This window comes from Pogona vitticeps, chromosome 2, assembly GCF_051106095.1.
Source record: "Pogona vitticeps strain Pit_001003342236 chromosome 2, PviZW2.1, whole genome shotgun sequence".
NCBI classification, from domain to species: domain Eukaryota; kingdom Metazoa; phylum Chordata; class Lepidosauria; order Squamata; family Agamidae; genus Pogona; species Pogona vitticeps.
The window spans coordinates 180,272,125-180,295,396 of NC_135784.1; the positions used below are offsets into that span (position 1 = coordinate 180,272,125).

The following is a 23,272-nucleotide window of genomic DNA, read 5'->3' on the forward strand; positions in this document are numbered from 1 at the left end:
TCCCTACCCTGCACTGCACTTCCTGTGTTGGGTTTGTTGCTGTACAGAGATTTCTGTGTATATATATATACTATATATTATAAATACCAGCCTCTGAGAGGGAGGGGGTGGCCTCCAGTCTGTGTGATTTCCACAGCATGGGCCTCTTCTCCCCTGCCCTTTTTCCTAGGACTCATGGCTGGAAGACTCCCAATTGACTGTATTTTTGGTTCTTTATCTTCCCCTCACCCCCTGTCCACTTTGTACATAAGAAACTGTATATTTTATGCTTCATAAATTGACCAAACGTCCTTGCTGTGTGAAAAGATATGTCTTGTGTATTCTTTGCCCACATTATGGGGGAGAAGAGACCGCAGCGTACTTCCTCCTTTAGTATAGCTGCCTAGCATGCATCTGCCATGGTGAATTCCTAACAAGGATAGACAGCTTCAAATGACAAGGAAGAAGCCTGTGTAACTGAGTGTATCTCCATATCAGTAAATAATTGGTTCTTGCACATAGAGGTGTAACATGTTGGCAAAAAAGCTAGGCTAGATATTTTTCTAGCACACAACCAAAACAGAACCTGGATTTGTTATGTGTACCAAGGAGAATTTAGAGGTGTACACCTGGAGCTGATATGGTTTTCAAATTATTTAATATAGATGAGTATATTGTGTTTGAAGCATGCAGTACCACTTTCTATTAGTAGATGGCAGGTTTTCCTAACCAGGCCAGCTTTGCAATACGCACATTTTGAATGGACTACAAAGGACAATTATCTGGCCTAGAAACCATAGCTTCACTTAAAGATAGAACAGCCATAGTATATGCAATTCTGACACTTCTGCAACTTTGCTTGAAGGCTCTCTGTATCCAGATAAGGAGCATTTTAAGCCTTGCACAGTTAGACCTGCTGGCAAGTTTTTTACAGGGAGGGACAATTCTGCTCTTGCCTTTTGAAACTGCAAAACCCATGCCAAAGGAACACACAAAGAGCTAAATCAATGCCATTTTAAAGATTTTTGTCTTATAGAATTTATAATTTTCACCACTAAATACTTGTGCTCATAGAAGCAGAAAAGTATAATATTTGATCTTATACACTGTAGTGGCAGATAAAGTGAAAATTGGTAATATTCAATATGAAAATTCTCTGTAGGTCTCATTGAAATGGATGAAAAGGCTCTAAGGCTTATTTCTAGTTCCAGAGAAATAGTGCCTCTCTCCATCCCCCCAAATCAAAAGACATACAGACAATATCTGTTAACCTTCCACAAGTTTATTTCATGAAATTGGTAGACCAGGCCTAGTGCCTGTGTGGCTCAGAGGTGCATGCAAACTTGAGGATTGTTCAGATCTATCTCGTTCATGCCCTGGAATCCAGGGCAGACTGGAGGCCCTCTGTGAATGGCACTGTGGCACACAACTCCTGGATGAAGAAGGGAGAGTGAGAATATACTTCCAGATGAGAATGAACCTTAGCAGGTCCTCCTCTGGGACACAGGAATTCCCCCCAAGCTAGCATTTACCGACTTCAAAGTCACCCACACATACCCTTCTCTTGATCTAGCCAATGCCACTTCATCCAGCAGTAGGTCATTAATAAAGACAAGACATTCAATGGCAGGTTCACGTTGACACAATTGTCTGCTCCCAGTACTCAGGCAGACAAACAGACGAACTTTCACACCACGTCTTTACTAAATGCACCGAAGAGGAAGGCGGGGAGTTGGGCCCAAAGCTGTCACGAATAAAGAGCGGCTCAAGGACACAGTTGTGGAGAACAGCAATTTAAACTGTACAAAACAGTTGTGTGATGCTTATGGGCTAGCAAGGATGGGAAACTGATGAAGGTGAAGATACTTTGCTTCCTTTCACTCAAAGGATACTGGCTCCAAAGTGCTGTCCGTGACCATGGAGTTCAGCCCTGGGTGGATTCTTGGTGCTAAGCCGGAGCTTAAACTGGCCTAGGTGGCAGCTTTTCCCTTCCCACTGGGAAACAGCCCCAGGGACTCCAGTGGGACTCAGAAATGAATTTTGTACGGCTCTGGATGAGTTGTCTTCCATGACATGGGGGCCTCCCACAGTTTTGGGTACAGCTTACCACAGCTGAGTCTCACGGATCTCTGAGATGGTTTGGCTGGCTTTCTGGAGTGCCTGCAAAAGAACAAAGGACCTTGCTGGGGGATGGATAAGATCCTGAAATCCCACTTTTCAAAGTGGATCAAACCAACAAGGTAGCCTGCCACTACAATAAAATAAAAACTAAATGAGCACAAGCTGTTTGAAAGGTCCGTCGAAATGCTGTACAGTAAAGTACTGAAAACATGTGCCCTGAGAGCTAGGAACTAGAGAGGCTTTGAATTTTTTTAATGTAAAGAGGAAGGTGACTCTAGTAGAGGGCCAAGGAATGATTTCCCAAGAGACCGCTCTGCTACCTCTGCTGTAGTCATTTCAACCTGGGACATGACAAGATGTAAAGGCAAAGCTGAGCAGCCTGAAGATGAACCTAGAGGGCGCCTCAGAACCAGCACAGCTCTCGTTCAGGAGCCAAAGAAACAGTTGGCTTCTTTCCCTCTCCCCCCCCCCCCACATCCATTAAAACTGTCAACCCCCTCTACTGACACAGCCCACAGGGGAAATTCAGTTGCCCTCTCCTCTCACCTTGAGCATATTGGCAGCCTCATTGCGCTGCTGAGCCATGTCCTCAGACTCTGTGAGCAGTGTGTCTAGGAGCTGGGACTTGTACAGCTGGCCAACCAGTTCGCTTTGGAGGTGATCCTTGACGTAGTTCACCAGGAAGTGCATGACCGTTTTGGGGACACTGCAGAGTAGACAGCAGATAAAAGGGTTCATTAACCAGCTCTTGGGGAAGGGAAGGCCAAAGGGCTGACTTGCTTGGTTCCACTTCTCCCACAAATGGCTCTTATTAAAAGATGCAGCTTCATCTCCCCTGCTGCTGGTACCCCAGACCTGCAACAGAAACATGGCTCAGGACCTCTCTTCTTCATGCACCTTCACCATCCCGAACCTCTGGATTGAGGTGCCAAGGAAATCTATGTTCTTTGCACAATGGCACATGTCATTCTGTAGACTACAGATTAGAATACTTCAGTAAAAGACCAAATATTCTGGTAAAACCTGGTAATGAAGGGCAATGTAATGGAATGGGATCTAGTGGGGGAGGACTGAAAGAGCTTCATCCTGGGAGTGGGCCAGAACACAGACACTCCGGCAGCTACCTATTCTCCTAAAAGAGATTAGAATTGCTTTTTGTCCATACAAATCTACAAGAAATCCTAGAAGGATATAGAGCACCTGTGCTTCCATCCCCGTACCTCTGCACTCTGTCACCTCTGTTCTGGACTAGCCCTCCACATTAGGGCCCACGTATTTTGTACTCCCCAAGTATCAAACACCAGGTGCCAGTGACACCACAGGACTGCCCCGAAATCCTTGTCAGCTCAGTTACCTGTCCTGGATGCTTTTTCGCACAATGAGGAAGTAGGATTTGATAAGGCGTCTGATGACCTCGCAGTCTCTCTGCTCACGCTGGCTCAGTTTCCGAGTGACTGGCATGGGCTAAGGAGAGCAGAGGATGATGCTGGGAGCAGCACTTAGCAGACCTGGCTCAGAGCATGGAAGACGGCAATCTCCCCTCCCCCAAATACCTCCATTCAGGTGCATGCAAAGGCTGTAGGTCTGCTTAAACCAATGGGATATAAAGCAGGTAATCTGACACAGAAATGTAACGAATTTCCCATCAGGATTAAAGGTTACCACACGATCCATCCAGTTCATCCTCTTAAGACCCAATCTATACTGAACTCTAATCAGTCTCAGCTGCTTATATTGCTCCTAGACGCACCTAATCTAGTTCAGTGTAGATCAGCTACCACAACAGGCTGTTCCCTAGATATGCTGGAATACAGATTCCGTACTGCGAGCCAGAATGAACCCTGGATGAGCCCCCCTGTTCTTCTGTCCCCACATCCTTCTCCCCATTTTGTCCCCAGCTGACCGTGTCTAGCAGGTTGACCGCATGGGACCGGCTGGGGCTGGAAAACACTGAGGTCTGGGAGGAACCCTTTGGCCTGTCTTCAGTGCCAAACTCTTCAACTTTTTCACTTTTCCATCGCCGGGTGCCATCTGGAACAGGTTCACTCTGATAAAGTAGGAAAGTCAGCGCAGGCAGAGATGTCAGATTCAAAGACAAACATCAAAGGCAGAAGAAATGGTACACGTGCCTCATGTGCGTGTGTGTACCTTAGAACTGCTCACAGAGGCAGAGACGAGTGCCGTGTCAATGAAGTCCGGGTGCTTGGTGTTAATGTAGGCCAGCTCGATTGCAACCAGGTTGTGCACCTAGAAGAGAGGCATGAGTGTCCAGCCTGTGCCTGGGTCAAGCACTAGGGCCAAACTCCCACTCCACCATTTTTGGAAGGACACAACCACTCTTGATTACCATCTCATTGGTGATGGGCAGCCTCCTGCGAAGGACCCCGGTCACCACCTCCACAATGGCCTCGTGCAACTTGGGAAAACGCAGCAGCTCCTAGGAGAAGTGAAACGTTTGCATTAACATTAACCTGCCTTGGTTGTCTGAATCTGGGTTCATCCTCAAGGAAGCTTAATTCCCTTTGTTTACTATCAATTCACAAGAGATAACTGCAGCCCCAGTTCTGACACATAAACAACACACAGAGAATCTCTTATATCTGAGAAAATGAACTTGATCCACGAAAACGCATCTTAAAATATAGCAGTCAGTCTTTAAGATGCCACAACACTTTTGTCTCCATTTTTAAAATTGCATATATTATACAGTCTGACATACATCCAGTAAAACGTCGTCGTCCCTCTGCCCTCACTATTGAAATGTACACTATATGCACTTTGGACTAAGAACCTTTGACTCATACTACTAAAGTAGAACTGTGGTATCCGCAGAAGATCGGTTCCAAGTTGCTGGAAAAGGCAGAGGTATCAAATGCTATACAGTGCACGGTCTCTGGCTCCTTCTAGTGGCCAGTTCTGGTAAATATACTCTGGAAATAATGTATTTCTGGGGTGTTTTTAATTTAATATTTTCAGGCAGCAGATAAATGAATCAGCAGATACTGATCTCATGGATAGCTGGATCCTACTGTACTCATATTTAGTGCCTCACAAAGCAACATAGACTACCAACAATTACTCGGGAAGGAAAGTTCCAAAAAGCGTTGACGGCAGCATCAGTCATAGGAAGATTCATTTCATGACAGGACCATTAGAGGTGTGGGAGGAAACAGAATGATCACAATTAGGCTGGTCTAAGTTTGGGCAGGCCCTCATAGCTCTCAACACAAGGTGACCATATGCATGATGACTGCCTGTAGATCCAGCAAAGACAGGCAGCATAGTATAGTTCAGAAAATAGCCAGCTGTGGTTAATACAACGTTTGGGTATCTACAGCATATGCTGGAGACTACAGTTCTGGAGATCTTTAATCTTAAATTATCAGAAGGAACTGCATCTATGATAATTTGCCTACCCTGTTTTCCCAAAAATAAGACCTCACCTGAAAATAAGCCCTAGCAGGATTTTTCAGGATGCTCGTAATATAAGCCCTACCCCCAAAATAAGCCCTACTTAAGTGAAACCCCGTCCTCCACCCTTGTGCAGCAACCAGAAGAGGATGACGTGACTGTATTTGAATAAATGTAGATTGTTGTACATGAAAAAAAACACATCCCCTGAAAATAAACCCTAATGCATTTTTGGAGCAAAAATTAATATACGAGTCTTCTTGTAAGACACTCTCTTATTTTCGGGGGAACAGGGTACAACCAAGTGGAAATGATGCACTTTGGAACTTTCAGATTTTTTTTTATTACAGAACCCAGAATTCACCAGGAGTCCATTCAGTCAAGATTCTGGGAGCTGGAGCTAGAACAATCTAAACTGGCAGAGCCTTTAATCACCCACATGCATGCTTTGGTGCACCTCTGGAGCAACCACCATTTGTCACTGAAGAAGAATGGTTGGCATGGACTAAGCCACAAGGGATCATGGGACTGGTAGTCTTTTCTCCCCACAGGCTCTGTAAAGAGTACCTCTAAATAACTATCAGTTCCATAACCTCTAGTGGTTTCCTTTGGGCTTAGCCATTCCCAGCCATTTCTTCCTTCTTCAGAAGCAAACAGCGGTGGTTCTAGAGCAGTGCTTCCCCATCTTCGGTTCCTGGACATTCTTGGACTGCAACTCTAAGAAGCCCTTGCCAACACAATTAGTGTGAAGGCTCCTGGGAGTTTTAAGTCCAACAACATCTGGGGACCCAAGGTTGAGAACCACTGCTCCAGACACTACAGGCTCACCAAGACACATATGTGAGTGATTAAAAAAACCCCTCTGCTGTAGACTCGGCTTTTTTTTAACTGCAGCTCCCAGAATCCTGGCTGGGGCGGAGTTTCCTGGTAAATTCTGGGGGTTGCAGTGGAAAATACCTGAAAGTCCCATGCCTGTGATCCACTTATTAATGCCCATGAATGTGTGTGTTTACAACAGAACCCTCCTTCATCACTTTGGGTGAACCTTATTAAGAGTAGAGGGAGGTGTTTACACACCAGTCTCTTTTAGTCCCAGGATAGTTGATGACAAAAATTCAAGATCCCTAACCCTTCACACAAAAGGAATTGTAAATTTGCTCACTGCCTGACAGATGGTAAGATTCCTAATTCACAAAAGCTGTTTTCCCACTGATCAAACAGACCAGTCTGGTGTGGCGTCTAACTAGATATGGCTGACTACAGATGATGACTCCATCATCCCCATTCAGCACAGCAGACTGAGCAGGAACCTGGCAGTTGCAGCCCAATATACCTGGAGAGAGCCAGGTTGGCGAAAGCCAAAGTTGGTAGTTTTCCAGTCCAGATAGAACTGACAAAATGTAAGACAGCGCAAGACGTTATGTGCAAGTGTGATGAAACAGATTCCCCAATTGGGTGGAATTGCATCAATATTCAGAAGTTCAGGTTTGATGTTGACCTAAGCAACCAAGGTGAGTCACAGTGAGTACCAATGGGAATCCACAATTACTTATATTAACTTTTGTGTTAAAGTGCATGCCGATGCATCTTTATACCCATATAACTCAAAAGAAGCTAACTGGCCCCTAGTCCCACCCAGCCAACAAGTCACATAAGCACTTGCCAAGGAGGCCGCAGCAGGTGGGCCTGCTCTGGGAAGCAGCAGAGAAGGCAAAGGACCAGAGGAGGTAAGGTGTCCCCCAACAAGCCAATTCCCCCCCCCCGAGATTTGTGATAGGGTTTAGGGTTAGCCATGGACCACAGGAGGGCCCTGTAATTGTCAGCCCAAGGTTCCCGAAGATTTGTACATACATGGTTAGTTCAGTAATCTGCAGAGTGAGACAGGCCATCGTAGGGGAAAGGAAGGGAAGATCCCTGCAAGGCCACAGAGGGAGATGTACCTGCGTGTTGTAGGTGGAGCAATGTTGGATGATGCGCTGCAGCTCCTCGTGCACCAGCTCCACACAGCGAAGGCTGGGTTCCTCCAGGCGCTTGATCTGACGCTTCACGAGCAGCTCAAAGGAGACCTCGGGGACAAAGAGGGCTGGGCGTGGCCCCTGCAGGGGAAGGGGCAGGGCAGGAAAACAGAGGCCTTAGCGTAGGTCACCATACAAAATCCAGGGATGGAGGGAAGCCAGGCAAGGGGGAAAAGCAGCCGCCACACAGTGAGATCCTCTAGCGCCCCAAGTGTTTTTCCTCAGACATATTTCCCTACATACATACCAATACTCCCGACACAAGGATATGGACCAGAAATATGGCATATTTCTGTTTTTTCAAGGAGAGCACCTTCATTCAGCCCAGCATGCTTTGCTGCAGCTAGAAGATTTTTGCACCAAAACCTACTGGTGCAACCTATTTACACAGACGTGGATCCCAATGAGTTCAGTGGGATCTGTGAAGTCAATTTATGAGGAATGCAGCACAAGGAGTGGTAAACATCCAGCCACAAGGAAGGTCTAAGGAACTCCAATGTTTGTGCAGGAGTTGGTGATTTTTGATGGGACCTCAAGAAAGTGCTGCTCCTACATGGCTTGTATATGATTCCAGTTGTGGAAATCCTAATTTCTCCTATGTCAGGACTGATTTAAATGTGCAAAATGCCAATGGATCCTCCATAGACTAAATCAAGCTCAGATTGAAGAGGACGGCCTCTAGTAGCAGCCAGAAACATAGATGTGTGCTTTCAAGATATTAAGAAGCATTATAAGACCTGCTCAGGGTTCCAGTCAGATAAACATGCCCTCCGGGATACTCTGTTCTACTCCTTCTACTCCCAGGCATGCTTCTGTTTTTCCTTTTATGGCTAACATTCAATGGTATGTTATTATCGAGCACGCTCAATCACTGCTGGGCTGTTCCAGGGATATCTCCAGAGGCTGAATGTGTTAGAAGTTTGGCTGCCCTTCTGCAAAACTGGGAGGAACCAATACCTGCCCCCCCCCAACACACCTTGGTTCCTCTCATTGTGCCTCTTTTAGCTACAGAGACATCAAGCACTCACCATTTGAGTTTGCTATTACTAGGAAAGACATGCCGATTCACAGAAGAAACCAACATGGTCAGAGAAGGAGTTACCCACAATGGAGGAAGCAAGTTACTGCAGTAAAACCAGGAAGATAGGTTTCCAGGCAATGACAAAAAGAAAGAGGAGGTGCTAGTCTGATTTAGGTTTCATGTTGCAGATTTATGATAGCGGTGGAAGAGAATACACTGTCCTTTGCCAGTACATGACCAAGGTATCATTACCACACTGTCAAGGCAGCAAAGGCACCCTTTGAAAAGGAATCCACAGTTTTGACAGGAGGTGACTGTAATTTTAAAAAAATGAGGATTCCAGTTGCTATGGTGCTATATTTTCCCAAACAACTGGCCAATCTAAAGCCCTATTTGGTAGTGTTTTAAAGCATGGAGAAGCTGCCTGCCTTGAGGGGAGTGTGCCAGTTCCTCCCTCGCCATTCTCTATCACCACAGAAATGTGACTCTGAAAAGAGGGCAGCCTCCCCACGTGAGCTCTCTTCTCAAACCAACCCACCCACGATTTTGATCAATGTGGAGAAGAGATCACCCAGAAACAACAGATCCCTCCTCAACTAGTCACATTTCTGTGCTTAGCCAGACGACAGAGTAGGGCAAGTGCACTCCTCTTCACTATAAAACATGACTGACTAGGGCTTAAGTAGAGGGAGACATGGGGCCTTCCTCTTGGTTCCAGCCCTCACATCCCCAGCCTCCTCCTCCAGCTCTCCACATTGAAAAGAACAGTATACGTGCAGGGCAGGGGAGGGGATCCACTCACGTTCACATGAGTAAAATGTGCAACCAAAGAGGGACCTTAAGATAACAGGCTCTCTCATTATATGAAGTGTCCCACTCATGGTTCAAGGTAAGTGGTCCAGTGGGGTGGGATGTGATCTCTATACCCTTCCCATCAGAATGTCCTAAGTACCTAAAATTAGAGAAGGAGTTGTGTAGGCTCCACCCGCTCCTCTAGCATTTGCGTGAGAGGAAGACTCTGCCTCTGGGACTAGTTCTGGACCAAATGCAGCTTGTCTTTTGAAAAACAGAAGGTAGAATATTAAGCCACAAAAAAAGACATACGCTTTGCCTGGTTAAGGGCTCCCTCCCCACTCACTACCCGGGCCTCTATCCTATCAAATTAGCAGGGGGGACCTTTTTAGGTTTTCCTCCATAGATGAATAAGGAATCATCTTGAGCAATGTACACTGGAATGGAGAGCTTTAGTTCAGCACTCATTAAATTTCTTGTTAATTCTCAAAATGTTGCAAGCAAAGTCAGTATTACCCCTCCCATTACTGCAGTTGGGAGGGGGCGCTGGGAATGGCTTGCCTCAAGCCTTAACTGTAAGCAACGTAATTAATTGAAGAGAGTGGTGAGGTTCTTTCCCATCTTTCTAATCCACAGGGCTGCTGCTACGTAGCACAACCGTCTTCTACAATGTCCCTTCCAAATTACATAGGCTGAAAGAGACAGAGAGTACATGGCACAAGCAAAAGCGGGAAGGTAAAGGGTACAGTGTCCAGGACACAAGATGGGTTTCAACAGCCTAGCAAAAACAGGATGGCAAACGCTTACGGTAGCATTTCGAATGGCCGTCAAGATATCCAACATGGTAAGTCCAGCCAGCGGATCAATAGACTCCAGAGTGCGACCAAAGGTCTCGTGGAAAATGTAGCACATCCGGGCTCCGCCACACCTAGCAGAGAAAAGCAGCTCATCAGCTGCAAGAAGTGGACACACACACACACATATCTCTTCAGCACACACTTAGCCCCACGGCCAAGCCCCACCCAGCCCTGCCAGGAGATGGCTACTCACAGCTCAGATGTCTCAATATTGCGTGCAGTGCCCTCAATGGTGTTGCAGTATTCAGTGGCAAATTTAGTGATGATCTGAAGCAAGGTAGCATTCTTGTCCTCAATGGGCTGCCCATAGCTTTGCAACACGGACTGGTACTGGGCCGTGAGCACATTCACTCGGGTTTTCAGTTCAGGCAGGCAGTCACGAATATGGTGCATCAAAAGCCTGGGAGGCAACAATTGAGTCAGCATTCAGGGCCTGGCTGACTCAGCCTGGGGGGGGGGGGTGGATTTCAAAGGGGAGGGAAGAAGTGCAGATACATGTTGGCTGGTTTAATATATTTGGATCCCCTGGTTTTCCACCAGCAGGTTGGAGTTAGTGAAGGACATGCAGAGACCCCATTTTATCCCAACTACTTGCAAGGCAGCTTCAGCTCATTCATCAAATGTGTGTCAGTGTATCTGAGGAATGCTCTGGAATTCAGAGCATGGATGTGGAGCAATACATCCTGCCGCGCCAGATCTTGTGGGGGCTCCCAGTTGTTGCCTTCTCATTCACCAAACCCCTTCCCTTACTGACTTTTACTTCCATCAATTAAGCTCTTCGCCTCAGCTGCCTTGGCTCTCTCTTACCTGTTGAGGGTCTTGGCCAGATGGCGAGTGCCATTTCGGTTGGCAAGCGATGGGTACCTCTTCTGCAGAAAACTTTGCTCATCCTGTAAAGACTCATTGATGCTTTTGTTGCTGTTGATATCATGTTGACTCCTAGCAAAAGAAACAGGGCCCCCAACACAAGCTCACCAACACAAGCCAGAGCGAAGACTTGAAGTAAGGGTTTGTACCGGGAATGGAGAACACTTTGGCTCTCCTGATGTTCTGGATTACCTTTCCCAACACATGCTACCCCTGGTCATGCTAGTTGGAGCTGATGGAAGTTTAAGCCCAAACATCTGGATGGCCAAAGGTTCTCTACCCTGACTGATAGCCCCAGTCATAACCCCAGTCCATATTATATCTACTGTACTAGCAAGGGTAGGGTTTCCCACCGGACATCACCTTGTGTCCCAGCATCACCTTGTCCTCCTCCAGCTTCCCACAGCCACTGACCTATTGACCACCCCAATGATCCCCAACTTGACAGGAATAACTCGGCCCATCAAGACATCCATGGCATCTGTCCCAGCATCCATCAAGTCCAGCTTAGTGATCACAGCCAGGGTCCTTCGTCCTGCAAAAAAAAAAAAAAAGAAGAAGAAGAAGAAGAAGAAGAAGAAGAAGAAGAAGAAGAAGAAGAAGAAGAAGAAGAGAACTGCCTGTTACACAGCAGAAGTGGCAAAACCTTTTGCCCTACAGAGCTTTGACATGATGGTGTAGTGGGCAAGGATGCACCTTACCCCAGTACATCCAATGGGAAGCAGTGATGGGAGCTGCAATCCAAAGGTACTTGGAGGAACAAAGGCTGAGAAAAGGGAAAACAGAAGAGCCAGGCTGCTCCTTCCTGCTCCATTGCAGTCAGTAAATTGCTTGCTGGCCATCGTCCCCAACACCAACACCGCCCTTTGCCTCTCCTCCTTTCCCCTTCACTTTGTTTGCCAATACTGTTGTCTATTACAGGTGTCAGACTTTTATATACAACAGGTTTGCTGTGCTATATCTACTAAAGCCACTCAACTATATGTCCAATGTTTTGTCCTGTCTCAATACATACAGGGGGCAGTTGCTCCAGCAAGGACACCATCATGACAGTTTCCTGTTATTCTCTGCCAAAAGCAAGCACTGCTACTGAACATCCTCCTACCCACGATATTCTGCACACGTACCGTCAGGGTCCACATCTCGTGCAAGTTTCAATGCCTCTGACGTGGCCATGTCTGTATTGGCAGCAGTCACTGCCAGGATCAGACAGTTTGGATTAGAAATGTAGGAGAGGATCATATCCCGGACCTGCACCTCAATATCAGCTGGCTGATCCCCAACAGGCACCTATGGCACAATGCAAACAACAACAAAAACTGGGGTTACTTTAAGGCTGCCAAAAAAAAGGAACCACAAGGAAAGGTTTTAGATTTGCCTTTTCATCTTCAACCCATATAGATTAAGAGGCCAATGGCAGTTGTATTATAATACTTCCAAGCAGTAAGAGCCCATTTTAAACACAGGTGGGAAATGTATCACTTGCCAGATATCAGTTGGACTAAAACAACCATCCGTCATAACACAGCAAGTCTATAGTAAGGGTGTTTCAGTTCAATAACAGCTAGACAGCCACCTTTTCCTTGTTTTCAAATAAGTCTCTCTAGTTTTCCTGCTCAGTTCCCACCCAGGAAGTAGAGAGTTATACCCCATCAGAGCAGAGTGATTTTCAGCAAGGGGCATATGGTTTCCATCTCCAACTGTAGAAAAAGAAGACAAGTGTAGTAAAAAGATAGAAAGAAAGAGAAGAAAGGGCTTCTACATTCATTTACACATGGCTGGAGTATGCCAGGTCTGAATTGGGCTCTTCCATTTAGCTAATACGCTACAACTCAGGAAGAAGGGTTTTCATATAAAGAAAGTGTGCCACTTCTCTCAGCATATAAAACAAGTGTATTTTTTTTATTTACAGCACCAAATACACACAGCTAAGGATTCATATAGGCTCAGAGTGGAACTTTAGCTTTTCTTTGAGAATGCAAAAGAGGAATTTCAGCCTAGTCAAGGCTTTGACCCCCTGCAGAGCACAGCAGCCAGAAGAACTGAGCATTGTCTGGCACAGGAAGATTGGCAAAGGAAACAGCCTTTTATCAAGGCTACAACTAGTTTCACTTTACACAGAGCACCCATACAGGTCAGGAGACAGTTTTAAAATACTCTTGTTTTCAGAACCTGCTTCTTTCAGGTTACAAGAAATCAAATGCAGTTGCTTTGTTCAGGGAACCGAATCTTAGACTGGTTCTGACTGACACAAAGCTACCAGGAGTGCCCTGCCGTGCACCAAAGTGCAACATAATCCCAAACAGATGTGTCTCCACCTAACCTTCTTGTTCCTGCCTCAGGGCTAGCTGGGGGCATTCTTTTTGAACAGGAAACTTGGGCAGAACTAGGTTTAGCTAAGCCTCAAAGTCTTCCAGTTGAGGTTTTTCTCCCAAGTAAGCCACATTTAAATGTCTGTCTGTAAGGCAGAATTCCCAGAATGGAGAAGGATTAAGGGATTTGCCATCAAAGGAATCCAGAAATTCCATCCCTGTGGAGTCTACTGGGATATGACTGGTAGGAAAGATGAAAACAGGAAGAAATGAGAGTGAGGGAGAAGGGGAAGACTCCCTTCCTACTCCCACCCATCTATCATCATGTTGAACATTAGCACACAACACAGCTGGCAATCTCACGTTTGAAAGTCAGAGCAGATTACAGGGAAGCCTATCAAGGTGGTTAGGGCCTCCAAAGTCCAGCCTTGAATGTTGGAGACCAACAGCTTTCAGTGCTTCTCACCTTGGTGATTCCTGGCAGGTCAACAAGGGTCAGGTTGAGTACATTGGGGGAATAGATCTTCAGGTATAGGGGCTCTGGGCTGATTCCCTGCAAAAGGAACAAAACAAATGATCCTCATACTGGAGTAAAAGAATGACTCTGGGGAAGCTAAGAAAACAGTCCCATCAGAGAGGTGGGTTCCTTGGAAGAACAATACCTTATTGTTCCCTGTTGTCCGCTCAGTTTCAATCTCAATCTCCTGACGGACCTCGGTGAAATCAATAAAGGTCTGGAGAAAATGAAAAGGCTGAGTGAGGGGAGGGTTGCCAGACTGAAATGCAGCAGCAGCTGCATTTTCTTTAATGGCTGAGGGGGTCACAGGAGACAATAGGTTTGCAGTTTTTCCTGTCCATTCACTGATCCTCTCTTCCACCCTGCCTGCTGTGGGACAAAATTAGATGCCTGTTGGCCACAACAGTAAGATGAAAATAGAAGATGAGAAATAAAAAAAGGAGCAGGCCAAGAGAAGGCATGCTGTGCTAACGGCATCTTTCACATTCTTGTAAATTGGAAAGAGAAATGCCATTCCCCCATGTTAAAGCATAGCCACCTGAGCTAAGGGAAAAAAACAACAATCAATCCCCCTTTTCCATAAAAAAATAAAAGACCGTTCACATATGGTACATCACTGCCCACTCTGTACCTTGTGTTTGCAGTGCAGGAAGGTGGCCCACTCATCAGCCTGGATGCCTAAGGACAAGGAAACACAAAGTCTGAAAACTGCCTCAGATTCAGACTCTCCCACAAAACATGGAACAGTGCCCAAAGGTGATGCTGCCAAGTCCTGAGCGAGCTAAAAGGATGTACCGCCACAAAAGGAGGACTCCACAAACACCACTAGACTGGTTAAAACCTCATCTGAGCCAACCCTTTGTTTTCCTCCTGAAACCACTGGCCAGTCTTGCGAATGTTGTATCTCCAAACTTGGCCTTCTGTCACTCTTCCATTTGCCACTGCTGCCACCAACTCTTCTCTCTCTATTCATTCATTGCATTTGACCTTAAAAGCTCTCATCTTAGAAGCCCGACCTGTGCCAGATGTCTGTGGTGCTTACTTGGAGACGACTGGCACTCTGCACATGCTCAGTTATTAATCTGGTTTCCAATGCTCAGACATGCCCAACTGGTGTCGCAAAGCCCAACTGAAGGCCTCACAGAGTTTATACCAGAAGCCTCATCAACTCAAACATCCCAGACTTTTACTTTGAAGCTAGATGAGACGTTTAAAGCATTAAAGCTCCTGCAAAGTTTATTATTCCTTGAAGGAGCCTCAAAAGTAGGAACAAACACATGTCAAGGTTATGACATAGAAGTCATAACCAGACGGGAACCTAGAAAATGGCTAATCAGTGGAGCAGCATAGTCTGCAGCTGATTTTGACAGGCTTTTAGTGAAATCATTTTTAACTTGTTTCTTTGGTTCATTTACTGTTACTGCTGCAGTAATATTTCAGTTAATGTTCAGCAAGGGCCCTCAAGTAATTCTTTTCCTTATTTGGGAGGAAGGGAAGAGAAACAATGACTCCCTAGTGCAAGCTTCTAGAACCTGGTGGCCTCCCTCGGTCTGAGAGTAGAGATGTCATCATCCCTGAACTCTGGCGGTGTGGATAGGAATTAGAGAAGTTGTCTGAGGAATTTTGTGAGTTTTAATCTAGAAACAAATATGCACACCTCTAATGGGAACTGCAGTCTAAAATAAATACGCAGCTCCAGGTTGGGAAAAGCTCTGTAGTTGCATGAAACTTCCACAGTTTCTTGTGCTAGATTTGAGCACCACACAATTGCCTCTCAGAAATAAAGTCAACTCATAGGTGTCATAGCCTGAGCATGAATTCTTCCCTCTGCTAAAATCAGGAGCCCAATCCCCATCTTTCCCCCTTACCACTTTCTCCACTGGCTGTTCGTCTCCTCTCCTCCAGTGCTGGGACATGCACCAGCTGCAGGATGAGGGGCCGTCGGGTGACCACACCAGAGCCCCGTGGCAAGAAGTCCCGGCCCACGATGCTCTCCAGCACTGAACTCTTCCCACTACTCTGTGGAGATAGATTTCTGTCTCACATGGATTCAGTTTCAGTTGACAGGGCCTCGTCCAGTCCATTATCAATGTTAGACAGTACTCAAGGACTATGGTTGACTATGACTGAATGACTGAATGACTGAACAGTCATCATCACCATCTCAGAATTGCACACAGCTGCAAGGGACCCTGTGGATCACTGAGTCCAGCCCATCAAGGAGGCACAGTGAGGAATTGAACTCCCAACCTCTGCTTCTGCAGCCAGAGACCGAAACCACCGAGCTATCCAACAGTTCTTTATTGTACAAACTTATGAAAAAAATTTCCTATCAGTGGGGGAATTTGGAGCACCGGATACTGCTGGGCTGCAAGAATCCAGTCCCCAAAGGCTGTGTGTCCCTCAGCCATCAGCAGGGGAAGAATCTCACCTGGGAACCGATGACGACAATCTGGGGCAGCTGGATGACTTCGGCTCCCACCGTGTTGAAGATCTCTTGCAGCTTGTTGATGACAGGGATCAGCGTCTCCATGGCGACAAAGGCGCACCTCTGAGGGGGGGGGAGACACAAGGGGGTTGTTCTTCCCTGTGAGGGACAGAGAACGAATGTTCAACCGAAGATGATGAGGATGATAACGCACACGCACACGCACACAAACGAACTGCCCCCCCTCACATTCTGCCCCAACCCGCCCCCCTGCCCCTTTCAAAGGACCTTGGGCCCACTTAAGCCTCAGGAGTCCGGCCCCCGCCGCCTCCTTCGCCACCGCCAAGAAGGGACCGGGCGCTCGAGCCGGCCTGACTGGCTCACCCCACCGAGGATTTCTCCACACCCGGCGGCTACCCCATTCCCTCTTCAACCAGGAAATGCTACCCACGGTTTGCCGGCCCCGACCTTGGTCTTGATTGGCCAGTATTTTCGCGCAGCTTCTCCCTATAGGGGTTTCATCTATCCATCAAACAAAACATCCATCCCATTGGAGAGGAATTACTGGTGGGAGAGGCCCACCGTTTCATTGGCCGAGAAGAACACCAATCGTATGAGGACGGGTCCCAAATAGAAGGCTTTTTGAACGTCAGACCATAGAGAAAATATTGAGGGAGATAGAAAGGTTTTATCAGACAAAATCCAAAGAAGCAAAATACAGTGATGCAAAAAAAAAAAAAAAAAAAAAAGACAATATGTGGTGCCTTAAAGACTGGCTATTATATTTTAATGTGCGCTTTCACGTCCACTTCGTCAGACATATGGAAGCAGAATGAAATCTTGAATGAAATATCAGTTTCATACTAAATGTTGATTGACTCTTGGATGTATGTTACATTAGTAAAGGTTCCCCTTAACAATTTATCCAGTCGTGTCCGACTCTAGCGGGGCGGTGCTCATCCCTGTTTCCAAGCCGGAGAGCCAGCATTTGTCTGAAGACGGTTTCTGTGGTCGCATGGCCAGCATGACTAAACACTGAACACCGTTACCTACCCACCGTGGGGGTACCTATTTATCTACTCGGATTTTATATGCTTTCAAACTGCTAGGTTGGCGGGAGCTGGGACACATGGCGGAAGCTCACTCCATCCTGAGGATTCGAACTGCTGATCTTTTGACCTTGCAGCCCACAGGCTTTCTGCAATTTAACCTGCAGTGCCACCACGTCCCCATATGTTACATTACAAGGCAGTAATTTATGGCTTATGTTGTTTTACGGCTCTATTGTAAAAATTCTTCAGGAGACAGAAAACAGGTCTTAGCAGCTGAAAGCAGAGCAATAAACCCATGGAAAAGGTAGCTGTCCATATTCTGGTACAGGACTCTTGTGAGAGAATTTCCTTAGGAGAAACATTTTTAGTTGCAGCAAAAACAAGAGTCTTCTGGCACCAAGAACATAAACAAGATTAATTTGCCACGATGAAATAAATGATTCATGCACTTCCCTCTGGCCTCAGCATATACAGTCACACACCCAAAAATATCTCCTGTAGAATACCTTGTTGACAAAAGGAGAAAAAGAAAAGTGGAGGAAGGCAAAATGCTGTAGCACTTTAAAGACCAACGGATTTATTTCAGTGTGAGCTGTCATGGCTCAAAATCCCCTTTTTCAGACACAGGGGTACAAATACATGTCCACCATATTTATTCCATGGTGGTGAGATTCAAGTCTGAGTGAGAATGTTTTATTGATTGAGTGACTTAAAATATTTTTACTCTGCCTTTCTTCTTTAAAAAAAGGGCTGAAGGCAGCTTACATCATTAAAAGAGAATATGTATTTAAAAGCTACAATAAAAGCAAAGTGTTCCAATTATATACTGCTCTATAAATGCTTAAAGCTCTTTTAAGGCAGTTTACAATTTAATTATGCAAGCCACACGTTGCCCCTCACATGCTGCCTTTAGCAGGTTTGGCTGGGAGGGACGTTCCTGAGTTGGAGTGATTGTCTGTCTGTCTAGCACTAGCCAATAATTCCTTCTCTGCCTCTGAATTCAAAGAGAGCTCTCTGTCTCTCTTCTGAGAGCTCTTTTTCCTCCTCTCTTTTGTCTGTTGCAATCAGTTAGTCTGCTGAAGCCTGCTGCTCAAAGCAGTATGTTTTTAGCTTCCTGTTATCAGTTCACTGTAACCTTTTATTCTTTCTACTATTAATGTTTCAAAGTGAATTACTGGGACTGTAAGTGCCAGTTAATGAACAAAAGGAATGGTCTACTTGAAGCTATTCTGCTCTGTGAATCCCTGCACTTCTGCTGTGCAGCTAGAGGAATGTAACAAGAAATTCAAAACTTTGCAATACTAATAAACCATCCTGGGACCCCTTGGATAAACAGCATTTCTTCTTCTTCTTCTTCTTCTTCTTCTTCTTCTTCTTCTTCTTCTTCTTCTTCTTCTTCTTCTTCTTCTTCTTCTTCTTCTTCTTCTTCTTCTGTGGATTTTGTCAGTTTTTTTTAAAAATTATCTTAAACTGGTTAAGTGGTAGGTGAAAGGGGAGGAAAAGTTTTGCCTTTTCCTATGTATTAGAAAAAGACAATAGATATTTTATCTTTTAGGTAAGGTAAAGGTAAAGGTTCCCCTTGACAATTTGTCCAGTTGTGTCCGACTGTAGGGGGTGGTGCTCATCCCCGTTTCCAGCACATAGAGCTAGCGTTTGTCCGAAGACAATCTTCCATGGTCACGTGGCCAGCGCGACTAGACACCTTTTACAGGGATTATAATTATAGAATTTATATACTGTATTATGTTATCCTCTATCCCCATCTAGTGACATTAATGTGAATTGCTTAATTTTGACTCACCATACAAGTCACATCTAGAGCCAACGGGTTGGGGTACTTATCAGCTTCTTCTCATGTTAAATAAGAAAGAGAAATTGTTCAGCTTTAGTGAGAACACTAAGGATGCAAACAATGGACAAAAGTAAACAACAGAATGCACAGAGTGTGAGGCACAAATTAGACATGATGCCATCCACTCATTAGAAGGAAAAAGAAGGAGACTTTGCTGGTAGAGTGAGATGATAATTATTTGATGGTTGATATTCATGACCCCACCTATGCCTTTCCTGCCTCTGTGCTCTATTCATTTGGGTGTGCATGCCTTCTCATTGCACATTTAGAACATACATGTCCCTGTGCAGGTGTTAGGACATGCATGCTCAGATACATACAGTATGTCCAGTTACACATTTGTTATCATTGGCTTCCGGTGCATCAATTCACGGCGGGGATCTGATTGATGGCTGTTGTAGGTTTTTCAGGCTGTCTGGCCATGTTCTTGAAGTTTTTCTTCCTAACTTTTTGCCAGTCTCTGTGGCCAGCATCTTCAGAGGACAGGAGTCAGAAGCAGAGCACAGACAGAGTTCTGGAAGATTGTCAGGCAAAACCAAAACCGAAATAAAAAAATAAAGAAGACAAAAATGAGGCACTTTAAAGACTAACTGCTATATTTTAATATAAGTTTTCATTGACAAGTCCACTTCTTCAGACATGAGAGTGGGACTGCATGGCAATATATATAGGTGTGTATATTGTATGTGTGTGTATGTATGTATGTAAGTATGTATATATGTATGTGTATATGTGTATGTTTATATCTACATTTATACCTATATATCTATATCTATGGTATATCTATGCATATATGTGTGTGCACACATGCATGCATGTGTGCATGCACACATCCACACACACACATGCAGTTATTCTTGCATACATACATGTCCATGAAAGCTCACATTAAAATATAGCAATTAGTCTTTAAGGTGCCATAACATGTATTTATTTATTTATTTATTTATTTATTTATTTATTTGTTTGTTTGTTTGTTTGTTTGTTTGTTTGTTTGTTTGTTTGTTTGTTTGTTTGTTTGGGCTGGAACACTAGCAGAGACTAACACAGTTACTTCTTATAAAATAATTTTGTGATTGACCTACGAATAAGTATAAGATATAATTTAGATTACTTTTGTTCTAAATAGTTATTTAAATGTGGTATGATAACAACACTTAAAAGCACAGGATAGTCCCTTCCTTCCTAGCAGTTCTCAGTAGACCCCCTTTGCTCTTCTGACCTTAGATAAAATTACAAAACCTGCTTCAGAAAGATTAAGTCTATGTAGTGCTTACTGTCCATCATCTGCCAGCTTTGCCTTCGTCAGCACTGTATCTAATACCTATCCTTCCCAGACCTGCTCTTCCATTCAGTGCCCTAACTTTCTTTTGCCCTGGACAGATGGAGAGAGGGAAGAGGTGCAGAGAGGTTCCCTACCACAGTCACTCATCAATGCCATGACATGAGCAGCCTTCCCTTCTCTGTTCTGAAACTGTACGGCTATCAGGAATGTTGACCTCCTGTTTGAGCGACTGTAACCCTGTTTCTCCTGAATGTGCTCATGCTCAGCTTAAAGCCAAGGTGTCAGAGAATTTATCAGAAGTTAAAGGTTAAAAGTTCCCCTTGACATTTTTAGTCCAGTCATGTCCGACTCTAGGGGGCAGTGCTCATCCCCATTTTCAAGCCATAGAGCCAGTGCTTGTCCCAAGACAGTTTCTGTTGCCATGCGGCCAGCGTGACTAGGGAGCTCCGTTTTACCTTCCCACCAAGGTGGTACCTATTTATCTACTCGCATTTACATGCTTTTGAACTGCTAGGTTGGCGAGGAGCTGGGACAAAGCAACGAGAGCTCACTCCGTCATGTGGATTCTATCTTACGACTGCCGGTCTTCTGACCCTGCAGCACAGGCTTCTGCGGTTTAGCCCGCAGCGCCACCACGTCCCCTATTGTTTGTAGTTTTTTTTTTAACTTTTAATTTTATTTTGTGGTGGAGGAAAGCTAAGTAAACCGTACAGCCTCTTTTAGCAACTAGAAGGAAGTCATAAAAAACAGTCATTTACTCCAACTGGAAGTGGTACAAGGAACTGAATGTTTGAAAAAGAGAATACACATAATTTTAAAACAGAAGTAAAGTTTGTCTTCAAGTATATTCAAGCCTTGAAGATACCCAGTGTGGTGGTGTAGCAGAAAGAGTGACAGACCAGGACTGAGAAGTCGTGGGTTTGAATCCCCACTCAGACATGGAAACCAACTGAGGGAGTGGAACTTGTAAAACCACTCCTTAAATATCTCACCTTGAAAGCTCTATTAGGGTCGCTATAAGTTGGTTCCGACTGGATGACACCTAACAATAATGTTCATGCCTGTGCTTGGGCTTCAGATTCCCTAGGATGTCCTTTGAGAAAAAGATACTAATGGTCTAACTGAGGATAGGTAAGGTTTAACCCTCCGGGTGATGGCTTCTGGAAGTTATAAATCAACAGTATCTGAGGAAACATGTGTAGTCTAAACACGTGGGGATATTGACCCTTCAAATACTGCTGGACTGTAAATCCCATTATTCCTAGTCAGCATTGCTGGTACTGAAAGATCATGGGAGATACAGTCCAAGAACTCACTAGTTGTTTGTGACCAAATCCAAGATGGGTTTCAGCAGCAGCACTGCATGTCCCCGTAATACAACTTTACAGCCAAATAGTGAAATATTAAAAAGTGAATTACCAAATTCAGATTTGGATTAAACATGGATCTGAAAAAGGTAGAAGATTACACAGCTCTAACTTATCAAAGATTCTGGAGAAACACTAGCTCCTAACCTCATTCTGTGCATGCCCCTTCCACACACTCTTTTACTGGCTCTTGATATTGATTAAACATTTGAAACTGGTTTTTCCTGCAGTAATGTCATGCCTTCTGTTAGGAAGCCTTATCTGAAAGTCCAAAGACTTGCAAATCAACAAGAAAGGCCCGAAGGGTGAAGGGATATGTTTCATGTTTGCAATTATTTGGGTCAAGGAAAGAAAACTATGCTGATCACAACTGGGGAAAATTCAGAATAGGAGCAAGTAGAAAAACTAGAGAACAAAGGATAAATTATGATCAGTATAAACGGAAACATAGACTGATGAAAGAGCAAAGGGGAACATCTTTCAATTGAGGAGAAAATTAAATTAGGTTGACTAGAAAATCAGCAGATGCATACAAAACAATTTAGATTCATAAGAAATAATTATCTCAGATCACCTTAAGTCTGACTTGGAAACCTGACAGGCAACAGCCCTAGTAAGACATGCGGGGGGGGGGGGCGTGCTACAAGCCATTTGTTTCTGTGGACACCTTGGGAAATTTGGAAAATGAACCTGGGCAACCTTACAAAACAGCTGTCAAGAGAGAAGTCGCTAGTCACCAATGACAAGTAATGTTCCCGAAAGGCTGAGTACAAAATAGGTGGGATCTAAGCCTCCCTAAAACCAAACAAAACAATCTTCAGTGCCATTAGAAACCTGTTTCACAGACAGAAAACTCTTTCTCATTCTTTACCACATTTTCTGCCAGGTAACTCTTCCCCCCCCCCAAAAAAAAATCTTTTCTTCTCTTTCACCCCCATAGTTGGCTTAAGATTGCCCTTTCAACGCCATCTTTGCCTCCTGTTACTCCCTTAGGTTTACCACACAGACACAAATCTTTTTTCCTTCCCCTGCCCTGCCCCATCCTTCTTCTGCTTATTGGTTGATTTCAGAAAGAGTCTGCTTGCAGCCATACATTTCTTTGTTTCCTAAGATTGTCTCTGTGCCCCTTAACAAGTTAAATTTGAATTAGCTATGTGCTAATTAGATTTATAAATGCGAGTAGATAAATAGGTACCACCACGGTGGGAAGGTAACGGCGTTCCATGTCTAGTCACGCTGGCCACGTGACCACGGAAACTTTCTACAGACAAACACTAGCTCTATGACTTGGAGATAGGGATGAGCACCGCGCCCTAGAGTTGGACACGACTGGACTAAAATGTCAAGGGGAACCTTTACCTTTACCTAATCAGATTTATTCACAACATGAACAATG

The 23,272-nt window shown here is 44.9% G+C and overlaps 1 protein-coding gene across 6 annotated transcripts; it reads right to left on the minus strand.

Annotated features, from left to right (window-relative positions):
* Positions 1 to 1,245: 1,245 nt before the first annotated feature.
* Positions 1,246 to 16,797, minus strand: LOC110089196 (dynamin-1-like protein). 6 transcript variants are annotated; one of them, XM_020812078.3, is made up of 18 exons: positions 16,705 to 16,797; positions 16,324 to 16,479; positions 15,761 to 15,911; positions 14,524 to 14,570; positions 14,038 to 14,109; positions 13,842 to 13,928; positions 12,191 to 12,353; positions 11,478 to 11,598; positions 11,004 to 11,135; positions 10,390 to 10,596; positions 10,147 to 10,267; positions 7,452 to 7,607; positions 4,448 to 4,537; positions 4,249 to 4,347; positions 4,004 to 4,147; positions 3,455 to 3,564; positions 2,647 to 2,806; positions 1,246 to 2,139 (listed from the first exon to the last, which is right to left on the minus strand). In XM_020812078.3, the coding sequence occupies exons 2-18, from the start codon at positions 16,423 to 16,425 to the stop codon at positions 2,083 to 2,085; spliced, it is 2,019 nt and encodes a 672-aa protein (XP_020667737.3). In that variant the 5' UTR covers positions 16,426 to 16,479; positions 16,705 to 16,797; the 3' UTR covers positions 1,246 to 2,082. The 6 variants fall into 6 exon arrangements, with proteins under 6 accessions (XP_020667737.3, XP_072847587.2, XP_072847586.2 ...); XM_072991486.2 differs by having other exon boundaries at positions 16,324 to 16,443; positions 16,705 to 16,779; XM_072991485.2 differs by having other exon boundaries at positions 16,324 to 16,443; positions 16,609 to 16,748.
* Between the last annotated feature and the right edge of the window lie 6,475 nt (positions 16,798 to 23,272).